This window comes from Rana temporaria, chromosome 1 (assembly GCF_905171775.1).
Source record: "Rana temporaria chromosome 1, aRanTem1.1, whole genome shotgun sequence".
NCBI lineage: Eukaryota > Metazoa > Chordata > Amphibia > Anura > Ranidae > Rana > Rana temporaria.
Genome location: NC_053489.1, coordinates 489,254,443 through 489,266,869, shown reverse-complemented (window position 1 = coordinate 489,266,869; position 12,427 = coordinate 489,254,443). Strand labels below are relative to the sequence as shown.

The 12,427-nt window shown below is 46.2% G+C and overlaps 1 protein-coding gene across 3 annotated transcripts in view; it reads left to right on the top strand.

Annotated features, from left to right (window-relative positions):
* SEC24D (SEC24 homolog D, COPII coat complex component) overlaps nucleotides 1-12,427 on the top strand; it is a 164,864-nt gene that overhangs the window by 125,647 nt on the left and 26,790 nt on the right. For all 3 annotated transcript variants that reach the window (XM_040330135.1, XM_040330144.1, XM_040330127.1), the window contains exons 14-17: nucleotides 2,508-2,624; nucleotides 4,254-4,424; nucleotides 5,368-5,464; nucleotides 5,814-5,959. In XM_040330135.1, coding sequence (XP_040186069.1) covers nucleotides 2,508-2,624; nucleotides 4,254-4,424; nucleotides 5,368-5,464; nucleotides 5,814-5,959 — 531 coding nt within the window. The remainder of the gene's footprint in view (nucleotides 1-2,507; nucleotides 2,625-4,253; nucleotides 4,425-5,367; nucleotides 5,465-5,813; nucleotides 5,960-12,427) is intronic.

The window sequence follows — 12,427 nt, the reverse complement described above, 5'->3', positions numbered from 1 at the left end:
GGCTGAAAATGATAGGTGGGTTTACTTACACTTTAAACTTTGGCATTTTAGTTGTGATTTGGGGTGTTGGGGGGGGTTCTGTAGACATCATCAGGAGTTTCTGTTTTCTCCACCGCCATAGCCTGTGAAAAGCTGGATAGACCTAGAGATGGGCGGAGCTAGGCAGTGACAGGCAGGAAGAGGCTGTCATTTATAAGACAACCACAGTTGGGATCAAAATGATAACATAAATTGGCACAAATAATGCAGAGACTACGTAGGGGCATCCAGAGGGCTGATCACCACCATGTAGAATATACTAAAAGATAAGATGTCAGGTCCACTGCACAGGATATAATGATAGAAATGCATTTGCCACAAACTGTACAGTTTTTTACATTGATGTTTTATGTAATTATTATCTGTATCTGCGTATTTTTGAGGTGTTCACTCTTTAATGTACTTGAGAACAGGAGAGACATCAGTACTCCAGTACTTCAAGTTCAGCAGTTGGCAGGTGTTAAAACAAACTCCCAGTCAGGGGAGGGCTGGCAGCCTTAGGCCTGGGGGGCAAGTCCAGTCAAGTGGCCCATAGAGCGTGGAAAAGTGATGGATCCAGGAAAACAGTCTAAGATTTTTCATGATCACAAGAGTCCGCACAGAGGCCCCCCTTACATCAGATTCCGCACAGGGGCCCCCCTTACATCAGATTCCGCACAGGGGCCCCCCTTACATCAGAGTCCGCACAGGGGCCCCCCTTACATCAGAGTCCGCACAGAGGCCCCCCTTACATCAGAGTCCGCACAGAGGCCCCCCTTACATCAGAGTCCGCACAGAGGCACCCCTTACATCAGAGTCCGCACAGAGGCCCCCCTTACATCAGAGTCCGCACAGAGGCCCCCCTTACATCAGAGTCCGCACAGAGGCCCCCCTTACATCAGAGTCCGCACAGAGGCACCCCTTACATCAGAGTCCACACAGTGGCCCCCCTTACATCAGATTCCGCACAGGGGGCCCCCCTTACATCAGATTCCGCACAGGGGCCCCCCTTACATCAGATTCCGCACAGGGGCCCCCCTTACATCAGAGTCCGCACAGGGGCCCCCCTTACATCAGAGTCCGCACAGAGGCCCCCCTTACATCAGAGTCCGCACAGAGGCCCCCCTTACATCAGAGTCCGCACAGAGGCACCCCTTACATCAGAGTCCGCACAGAGGCCCCCCTTACATCAGAGTCCGCACAGAGGCCCCCCTTACATCAGAGTCCGCACAGAGGCACCCCTTACATCAGAGTCCACACAGTGGCCCCCCTTACATCAGATTCCGCACAGGGGCCCCCCTTACATCAGATTCCGCACAGGGGCCCCCCTTACATCAGAGTCCGCACAGGGGCCCCCCTTACATCAGAGTCCGCACAGAGGCCCCCCTTACATCAGAGTCCGCACAGAGGCCCCCCTTAGATCAGAGTCCGCACAGAGGCACCCCTTACATCAGAGTCCGCACAGAGGCCCCCCTTACATCAGAGTCCGCACAGAGGCCCCCCTTACATCAGAGTCCACACAGTGGCCCCCCTTACATCAGAGTCCGCACAGAGGCCCCCCTTACATCAGAGTCCACACAGTGGCCCCCCTTACATCAGAGTCCACACAGTGGCCCCCCTTACATCAGAGTCCGCACAGTGGCCCCCCTTACATCAGAGTCCGCACAGTGGCCCCCCTTACATCAGAGTCCGCACAGTGCCCCCCCTTACATCAGAGTCCGCACAGTGGCCCCCTTACATCAGAGTCCGCACAGAGGCCCTCCTTACATCAGAGTCCGCACAGAGGCCCCCCTTACATCAGAGTCCGCACAGAGGCCCCCCTTACATCAGAGTCCGCACAGAGGCCCCCCTTACATCAGAGTCCGCACAGAGGCCCCCCTTACATCAGAGTCCGCACAGAGGCCCCCCTTACATCAGAGTCCGCACAGAGGCCCCCCTTACATCAGAGTCCGCACAGAGGCCCCCCTTACATCAGAGTCCGCACAGAGGCCCCCCTTACATCAGAGTCCGCACAGAGGCCCCCTTACATCAGAGTCCGCACAGAGCCTCCCCTTACATCAGAGTCCGCACAGAGCCTCCCCTTACATCAGAGTCCGCACAGAGGCCCCCCTTACATCAGAGTCCACCAGTGGGAGGTGAGCAGCGGCCGTGAACTGTGTTAACAGAGCTCCAGCAGGCATGTTCCTGCTCTGCAAAAACAGCATTTGGTAGTGGCGGCCGGTGGCTGTGCATAGTGTCACCAGCCCGGGGGGAAATTTCTACCCTGCCCCCCCTGCCAGCCCTCCCTTGCTCCCAGTACTCCCTCTTGTCGCCCATGTGAACATACCACTCGGGGTACCAGTACACTACTATGTCACATTGCAGCATTTTTAGTCATTAAAACAAATTCTATCAGTGTGTTACAGTAGTATAGCAGGAGTTGTAGCCCTTAGATCTTTGGTTTTGTCCATGATAATTTACTGAGAGTCATGCTTTCTTTGTAATGACAGGCAGCAGAATGTGCAGGCAAGCTGTTCATCTTCCATTCATCACTTCCCACTGCAGAAGCCCCAGGAAAACTCAAGAACAGAGATGACAGAAAACTGATTAACACAGAAAAGGAAAAGGTACGTACCCGGCTCTGAGTGCTTACGATGTTGTACTGTAACAATAGAATTCATGACACTTTTTTTTTTTTCCGGTTCTGCAATTAATGAGTACTATACAATGTAATCACTATAGGGGTTGATTTACTAAAGGCAAACAGACCGTGCACTTTCTAAAGTGCAGTTGCAGTTCCTCCAGAGCTTAGTAAATGAGCAGAAGCTCTGCTGACTTCCATCATCCAATCATGTGCAAGCAAAAAAGTTTTCTTTTGTTTTATTTTCCTTGCATGTACTAAGCTCTGGAGCAACTGCACTTTGCAAAGTGCACATTCTATTTGCCATTAGTAAAGCAACCTCAATGTGTCTCATATAACCTATATTTGTGTATATATGGCCCTTGTATTTTTAGTTAAAAGATTATGAAAAGAGTTCTTCTCAATCTTTATAAGCACCTTCCACCCGAACTCTTCAAGAGACACCACGTGGGACACAATAAGCCCCCTCTGGGGTACGCACTCACCAAAAAGTAAATAATACAGGGCGATGTATGTGTAACTCCAGACTGATAATGAGCCTTCATGCAGGGTGATCAAACACGTCTGTGTGGGAACTCCCAATTAAACTTGGTCTGTACAGGGATGGGAGCCCAGAGGGGGCTTATTGTGTCCCACGTGGTGTCTCTTGAGGAGTTCGGGTGGAAGGTGCTTACTATCTGTTCTTTCCTAAATTGGACCACACTCTTTTTGGAACCTTTGCTTCTACCATACGGATTTCCTTCACGCCTCATTGAAGTGTAGACGTGGTGCTTTGGGCATCTACACTAGAACTGTCACCATTAGCGCTGTTTGTGATTTTATTATTTGTGCATTTATGTCCTTATAATATTTATCTCTTTTATTAAGTCACCTTTCTAACCATGTCCACAGGAGATTTCAGTTACTCACTTTAATCACTAATTTGTCAATTAGATGTAATTCACTATTCCTCCTCCCAGTCACATGGTCACCTAAGAGTGCTATTTATTTGCAATGACTTTTTGTGCTAGTCAGCTATGATTGAACACTAGGAATAGTGTGAAACGCGTCAGCTGTCCAGTTTGCTGTGGCTTGTAGTGCTGTTTTATTTTATTTTTCAAAATAAAGGCAACGATTGTTTGGAGCGCGGCTGTCCAGAAAGATATTTCTTTTTATGCCTTCTGCTTATGTACTAAGCTCTGGAGCAACTTCACTTGCAAAGTGCACAGTCTTTTTGCTTTTAGAAAATCAGCCAACATGTATTGCATTTTGTAGGGCCACTTTAGGGTCAGTGCATTGTTTAATTTTTTATCTAGATTTCCTCCCCTGTAATAGAAGAATGTGAAGTACCGGTAACTGTTCCTCCATGGGGGAATATCAATATAATTTTGCATAAAAGTAGGGAGGGGTACTACCGCGCTACCACAGGATTTGGAAGGGGGAGCTAAAGAAAAAAAAGGGGGGGGGGACGTGAACAAACAGGAGGGAAAAGATGTACTGCTGCGGCACTGCAAGTGTATCAAACCAAAGATAATGAATAAAAAATAGTGCTGCGCAGCACTATTTTTTATTCAATATAATTTTGCATGCTGTATACATAGAAGGCCAAACATTAAAGATTTTATTTCTCTTTCAGAACCTCTTTCTACCCCAGTCCAATACATATGAAAACCTGGCAAAGGAATGTGTAGCCAGCGGGTGCTGTGTAGACCTTTTTCTGTTCCCAAACAACTACATTGATGTGGCATCAGTAGGCCTGGTGACAATGCTTACAGGAGGGACACTCTACAAGTATAACAATTTTCAGGTAAATCATTGAAGAAATCTCATGAAAACATGTACACTTTTATTTAATCCCCTAGGTGACTAAAAACATGCCCTTTTAAATGCGTGCTGCCTTTGCTGAGCAGCAGGGTTGGGCTGTTTTACCTCCACTGTCTGACAACACTGCTATTAAGGAGATAGATCTGTGAGTGGCAGCACTGGTCTTTGGCATGGGCCACTCTGGAGACCATTGCTGCCATTCACAACAGATCATTTACAGAAGACATAAGGAATATTAGAGCTAGCTAGAACTTCTTTACCTTTCACCCCAGGAGCCCCGCTGTGATCCTCATTGATATAGGCCTGTTTTGCTCCGACAACTAAATCATGACTATAGTGTTTTACTAGTATTAACATTTTCAAGCTTTATAAAGTGTTTCTCACATGCATTGTGCATTGGGGCTCAGAGGAGTTTATCTACTCCCCTGGGTCTGGGTTTGTGACAAGCACAGGAAAGGCATATGTAGGAGTATATTGACAGAAAAAGCGCAGCCTACTTGGCTATACCAGCTGTTTTATTCCTACAAAATCCTGGGAAAGTCTCAAGAGAACTTCATTTGTAGCTTTATTTCCCAGTAAATGTTAAAGAGACCATGTATGCATACATACATATGGAGTGAAAAGCCCCCAGATGTATAGAAATGACCAAAATAGATTGATATTTTAATTAGGTGAAAATAAACGTTTGATGTGTTGAAGAATGAAAGGCAAATACATCATTGTGTATGGGAAATCTGTTACCTAATTGACAAATATAATTAATCAGTTCTTGTGTAGTTAAAGAAAAAAACTTTGATTTGGGTGGTGGGAAAGGTCAAAGCTTTGCAGGGGAAGCTATTGTGCAATGGTAGGCTTGAAGTGTGAGAAATGAGTTGTGCTTTGCCTCCACCTACTGGTTACAATGGGTACTTATTTATTTTTTTCAGATACATACAGAAGGCCAGCAGTTTATCAATGATCTCAAGAAAGATATTCAAAAACGAATAGGATTTGATGCTATCATGAGAGTCCGTACAAGCACAGGTACATTATTATTATCACTGCTGAGACGCTCTGCTGGAGACTCAATTGCAGTCGTTTCCTACTTTTCTACATTGCTCTTTTCAGCTGGATTCACACCTCTGCCTTTTTAGTGCTTTTTGCATTTTGCAGATTTGTACTCTACAGAAAGTGTTCCATAGGAAACCATGTTAAATGGACTGTAGTGCAAATCTGCAAAATGCAAAAAGCACTAAAAATGCGTAGGTGTGAATCCAGCCTTCGTGAATGTTTTCTTTAATGATTCTAAATAAAGTTTGCTAAAAAGAATGTGATAATAATGAACGCTGATTACAATACCAACCGCATGATTGTTTTGTGTGCTACTTTGCAGGATTTAGGGCCACAGATTTCTTTGGTGCTATATATATGAACAATACCACAGATGTAGAAATGGCTGCCATTGATGCCGACAAAGCAGTGACTGTGGAGTTTAAACATGATGACAAATTAAGTGAAGACACAGGAGCTTTGATTCAGGTATTTCCAATATGAGAATATTGTTTACATTTTAATTCCTGGGAATTTGAGAGATCCTTGATGGGGGAGATTTACTAAGAATGGAGAATGCAAAATCTGGTGCAGCTCTGCATAGAAACTAATCAAAGGAGGGAGACGGACAAGTGCCAGTTACTGTAAGTGTAGCAGATTGAGCAACTTTAAAATGTATAAAATCATTGTACTCACATAAAGAGCTTTAAAACAGGCATCTAGCACTGTGTATGTGTCTTTGCCAACACAAGTCCCGGTCCACCAGGTGGATGGAGACATCCCATCGTGACGTCACATCCACCCGACTCTGCGTTCCACAGGAATCAGGAGGCCCTGGCACTGCCGATCAGCTGGACCACAGTCTCCATCCACCTGGTGGACCGGGACTTGTGTTGGCGAGGACACACACCATGCTTTATGACTGTTTTAAAGCTCTTTATGTGAGTGTATTGATTTTTTAAAGCGGAGCTTCACCCCCGCACCCCTCCAAAAATGTAAAGTCAGCTGCTATAAATACTGTAGCTGCTGACATTTAACCTCCCTGGCGGTATTCCCGAGTTTAGCTTGGGGTGAATTTTCCATACATTTGCACTTTGCATTTTTTGATTTGCCCAACAACAAATTGACCAAAAAAAGCATAAAAAATGCAAATTGCTCCAAAATCGCAGTAAAATCGCACAGCAAAAAAGAACTGTAGAAATGGATCAAAAGCAAACTGCTTGTGAACCGAGCCTGATACTTAATCATACTTTATCAGTAAGACCCCTTTCACACTGTTTTCACATGTTTTAGTGCTAGAAAAAGCCTCCAAAAAACGTCTGAAAACTGATTTCCATTCTTTGCAATAAATGCTTTCACACTCGGGTGATGCGCTAGCAGGACGTTAAGAAAAGTTCTGCAAGCAGCATCTTTGGGGTGGCTTGGAAGTGCTATAAATAGCGCTCTCAAAACGCCCCTGCCCGCTGAAATGAATGGGCAGCTTTTTAAAAGCGGTTTGAAAGCACCGCAAAACAGGACTTTTTTCCTTTTTTTAAAGGTTCGGGTGACCTTGAAAAATCCGTCCTGGCTAGCACCCGAAAAGCGCTGCTAAAGCACCACAAAAACAACTGGCACCTTAGCGCTGTTTTAGCAGCAGAGGAAGGAATATATGGACAGCCGCACTCCAAAGTCTTAAAGATGTGCCCTTTATTGGTAAAGGAAAACATGCACTACAAGAATCAGCACACAGTGGGGAAAACAGCTGACGCGTTTCGCATTGAGCTTCAATGCTTAGTCATAGCTGTTTTAGCAGCACTGCAGTGTGAAAGGGGTCTTAAATGGCAAGCAATCCAGAGAATCCATAAAGTCAGTGCTAGCGTGTTTCAGCTGAAGCCTTAATCATAGCTACCTTGCTGAAGGTACTGCTCCTTTTTAAACACAGCCACACGTACAGTCAAGCAGCACCTCAGCTGCAATTTCCTATGTATAGTTATAGTTAAAGCAAGCCCTCTGTGCAGCCATGTCAAAAACAAGCAGAAACAAAAACTTAGGTACAGCAATACATCAATTAAACAAAAAAAAAGCAATATTTGAAATACATACAGTATCCAGGTGTATAAAAATATATACTACCGGTTTAATTCAATTGAAGAGTAAGAGGATGAGATAGTTTAAATGTAATATAACCCTGACAGAGAAGGTGGCTATAGATACAGGGGTGCAGTGGTTGTTCTCAATGCCCAAGATTTGGAGTCTAAGTTGATGCAGCAACTTGATGATCCAGAGGTATTGCCTGATTGCTTCCACACGTCCCCCATAACGGTGTCCCGCGAACACGTTCCCCCTCCATGTATACTGGGCTCCACTTGCCCATTTGAAGGCTGGGACCGACATAGCGGATGCCGCCAGGTAGGGGGGAAGTTGCTGAGCGGATTTACATCTTCTCTTCTCTCCTCCTTGTTGCTGACCTGGAAAGTGATGTGTTTGACAAAGCAAGGTCCATAAAGACATGGATGAGCGAGTTTGGGGTGGAGAAACATGACTAGCCTGCGCAGAGTCCTGGCCGGAACCCAATAGAACCCCCTTGGGATGAATTAGAGCGGAAACTGCGAACCAGGCCTTCTAATCCAACATCAGTACCTGACCTCACAAATGCACTTCTGGAAGAATGGTGAAACATTCCCATAGACACACTCCTAAACCTAAGAGGGGTAGAGAAAGGAAGCGCCACCTAAGTGCAGTATTAAAGAGGTTCTTTTAATGACACATTGTACAAAACACACTTACAAGAAGGTAAGGAAAGAAGGCTCATCTGTAACATCCTGTAGTCCTCGTCCTGGATCCATGGGCTGCTTTAGAAGTGAAGAAAGCAGGATGTGTGGAGTCTTCAGGCCTGTCCTGTGGCCATCAGGATGAAGTCTGTTCCAGCCTCACAGGTCACGTGATTACTTCCAAGGAACACTTCCGGGAGGAGGGTCAGACAGGGAGAACAAAGGCTGATTGGGCTACGCGCTCTGAGCCACTGCTCCTTCTATTGGCCTGATGGTGAGCTATAGAGGCTGGTGCTTTAATGCTTATGTCAGTGCAGTGGGACTACAGGTCCCAGCGTGGCCCAAGATTGCAGCAAACAAATAAATATGATGGCATAAGTAGAAAAGCTGGATAAAATACTATAAAAGACGTGTATTAAAAGTGTATTGAAAATGCTCCCTGTACTACTTTTGGTCCTACATTGATCCTACTTCAACCCATTGAATATCATTGAAGTCGGACCAAAGTAGTATCCTGTTCATGAAAGTAGGATGGATGTAGGACCAATGTAGGATAAATGTAGGACCGATGTAGCAGAGCAAAGTAGGATGAAAGTAGTGTAGTAGTGTGAACCCAGCCTTAGACAGCTCTCATAGGGAAACATTGATTTTCACACGTCATGCTACATGAGGCTCCCAATGTAGGACCGTTTGTCGGACAAGTGTGAACCCAGCCTTAGCAAGGTAGCTAAGATTAAGGCTGAAACATGTTGGCACTTTGCTGATTTTGTAAATGCCCTTGATTGCTTGCCATTTTACTGATGAAGTATCATTCAGGAATCAGAAGCGGACTCCAGCTCCTTTATCTACTTCCAAATGATGCAGGGACATATATTTGGTACAGGATGTGGTATCAGTACTGAAAGACCTTGATAAAATAGGGGATTGGGCAGCTACAAGGCAGATGAGGTTAAAGAGGAGGTCCGGGGAAAAAATAAATAAAAGCCAGCAGCTACACATACTTCAGCTGCTGGCTTTTAATAAATGGACACTTACCTGTCCTGCTGTCCCTCGATGTTGGCAGTAGGGTTCCCGGCGTGAAGCCAAAAGGCTACACTGCCGCCAACATTGCGGGTAAGGGAACCCGGCAGTGTAGTCTTTCAGCTTCACGCTGGGAACCCTACTGCGCATGCACGAGGCCCTGCTCCTCTCTCCTATTAGCCCGGCGGCCAGGAGAGGAGGGAGCCCCGCGGTGACGTAAATGCCACGTCTCGGCCGGACTCCTGGAAGTGGGAAAGGATACCTGTCCTGTCCCCCCGAAAGGTGCCAATTGTGGCACCGGAGGGGGGGAGGAATCCAATGAGCGGAAGTTCCACTTTAGGGTGGAGCTCCGCTTTAAATACTGAGAAATTTAAAGTTATGCACTAAGGTGCTAATATGTTCGGCCTCATCTTGAATATGTGGTTCCGTTTTTGGTCACCAATCATCAAGAAAGATGTTGCAACAATGTCTGTGTGATGCAAATTTAGCCATACAGTTTGTATGACTGAAATCGCATTGCATTCGCACCAAAATGGTGCAGGACTCTTTTTTTTTGGTCCACACTGGAATCGGATTGCATGAGTGTGTTTAGACCAATGCAATCCGATTCCACAGTTTGCACTGTCCTGCGAACCGATTTGGACATGTCATTGGCCCGGATTCACGTACCTCGGCGCATAGTTATGCCGGCGTAGCGTATCGAATATACGCTATGCCGATGTAGCGCAGAACGGCCAGCACAGTATTCACAAAGCACTTGCTCCCAACGTTGCGCCAGCGTAGCGTAAATTCTTCGGCGTAAGCCGGCCTAATTCAAAGTAGGTGGAAGTGGGTGTGCTCCATTTAAATGATGCGTGACCCCATGCAAATGATGGGCCGAACGAACGGCGCATACGCCGTCCCGTGGAAGCATCCCAGTGCGCATGCTCAGAATCACGACGGAAATACTCCTTAAGATACATCGAATCACTGCCTACGACGTGAACGTAACCTACGTCCAGCCCTATTCACGTACTACTACGTAAACGACGTAAAATACGACGGCTGTTCCCTGGTCCATACCTTAACATGACTTACCCCTGCTTTATGAGGCTTAACTTTACGCCGGACGTAAGCCTTACGCAAACCGCGTATGTGATGCGCCAGGCGCAACTACGTTCGTGAATCGCCGTATCTCCCTCATTTGCATATTTGCAATGAGGCGGCCAGCGTAAATATGCGCCCAAGATACGCCGGCGTAGGAAAGTTGCGTCAGTCGGAGGAAGCCTATTTTCAGGCGTATCTAGTTCTATGGGTACGGCGCAGAGATACGACGGGGCACATTGACACTTACGCGGCGGATCTCGAGATACGCCGGCGTAAGTGCTACGTGAATCCGGGCCAATAACTTTATATTGACACCTACAATGATTCACAGATGTCAGTGTGAACTTCCTGTGAGTCAGATGTGGGAACCCTGCACACGAATCGCACTGGTTCCTCCTGCATCGCACCAGTGTGAACTGAGACTTAAGGCCCATACACACAATCTGACTTTTTGACAACAAACTTCAAAATGACCAGGTTTTTCCGAAAATCCGACCGTGTGTACGCTCCGACAAACTTTTTCGGTTTTCGTCGCACAAATGTTCGCTCTGCAAACAGACAAACTTTACGGCAACAAAAGTCAGATGAAGCAGTTCGATCGTGTGTACAGAAGTCCATCGGACTTAAGTCCAAAGTACAAACACGCATGCTCAGAACCAATGCAGAAGTTGCCCAAAGGGTGGCACTAAAGAGCAGAAAAACTACGTCAATTACGTCACTACGTTCATGTTTGTTGGCTGAAAAAGTCCTGCCGTGTGTACGCATACCAAGTTCACTGCCAACACCCTTCGAACAAAAATCCACGGGAAAGTTTGTTTGAAGTCCGATCGTGTGTATGAGGCTTTAGAAAGAGTTCAGTGAAGGCCACCAATATTAATAAGGGGCATGGGGAACCTCAGCTCTGAGGATTGATAACAGTTAGGCACTCTGGTAAGAGGCACCTAAAGCGCTTGTAAACCCCGCTTGCATATTTTTACCTACAGATAAGCCGATAATAAGGCTTACCTGTAGGTAAAATGAATATCTCCTAAACCTGTATGATTTAGGAGATATTCACCTTGCATGCAGCCGCTGATGTCAGCAGCGCATGCGCTCTAAGCCCCCATTCACACCTAGGCGTTTTGTCGCCTGTAGTGTGACGCCGCAGCAGCCCCGAGACGCTGGAGGGATGAAAACACATTGCCCTCTATGGAGATGGTTCACATCTCCACTCCGAACGCCGTACGCCTGCCGCCTGAAAAAAAGTCCCGGACCTTTTTTTCAGGCGGCTTTCGGCGTTCGGCATAGGAGATGTGAACCATCTCCATAGAGGGGGTGAGGCTGCATTCACAATCGCGGCGTTTTTTCGCCGCAAATCGCGGTACAAAACGCTGCAATTTGTCGCAGGGACAAAACGCCACGATTTTGTACGCCTAGGTGTGAATGCAGCCTGAAGGTCCAGCAGATGCTGCCGTAACTTGCCGGAAAGAGGACGTCATCGCGGCTTCGGCCACTCACTGCGCCGGAGCTGTGAACCCGGAAGAAACGCAGAGGGAACATGTCAGCTCCCTCAGGGGTGACCGGGAGGCGGTGCGGGCATTTTGTTCTAAGGTAAGTATTTCATAATGAGGTAGTATGCGGTACATACTAGCTCATTTTGCCTTTCAGAATTTTTTATTTTATTTTTTTAGGGCATACAACCGCTACAAGAGGAAATATAATTACAATATACAAATATATCAAAAGTGACTCCAGTAACTGTAATATACTGTTTACTGTAAGGTCCCTGAAGGGGACACGTGGCCACAATTTGAGGTTAGAAGAAAGGTGGTATAAGAAAGGATTCTTTACTAATAGAGCAGTAAAATGTGAGGAACATCCTCCCTCAGGTAGTGGCACTAGTGTCAGCAACTTCAAAACACATGTAGATGTCTTCCTCAGAAAAAGACGAATAAAACTCGAAACAGGTCCCAACCTCTCATCACTCTCCATATCTAGAAAAATAGCTGTGGCTGAAGCTTTATTTTAAAGAGGTTGTAAACCTCAGTCATGAAATCTGAGCAAAGCACACATATCTGTAATGTTTACTTGTCTTATCTCCAAAGCTCTAAGTGTCGTTTTT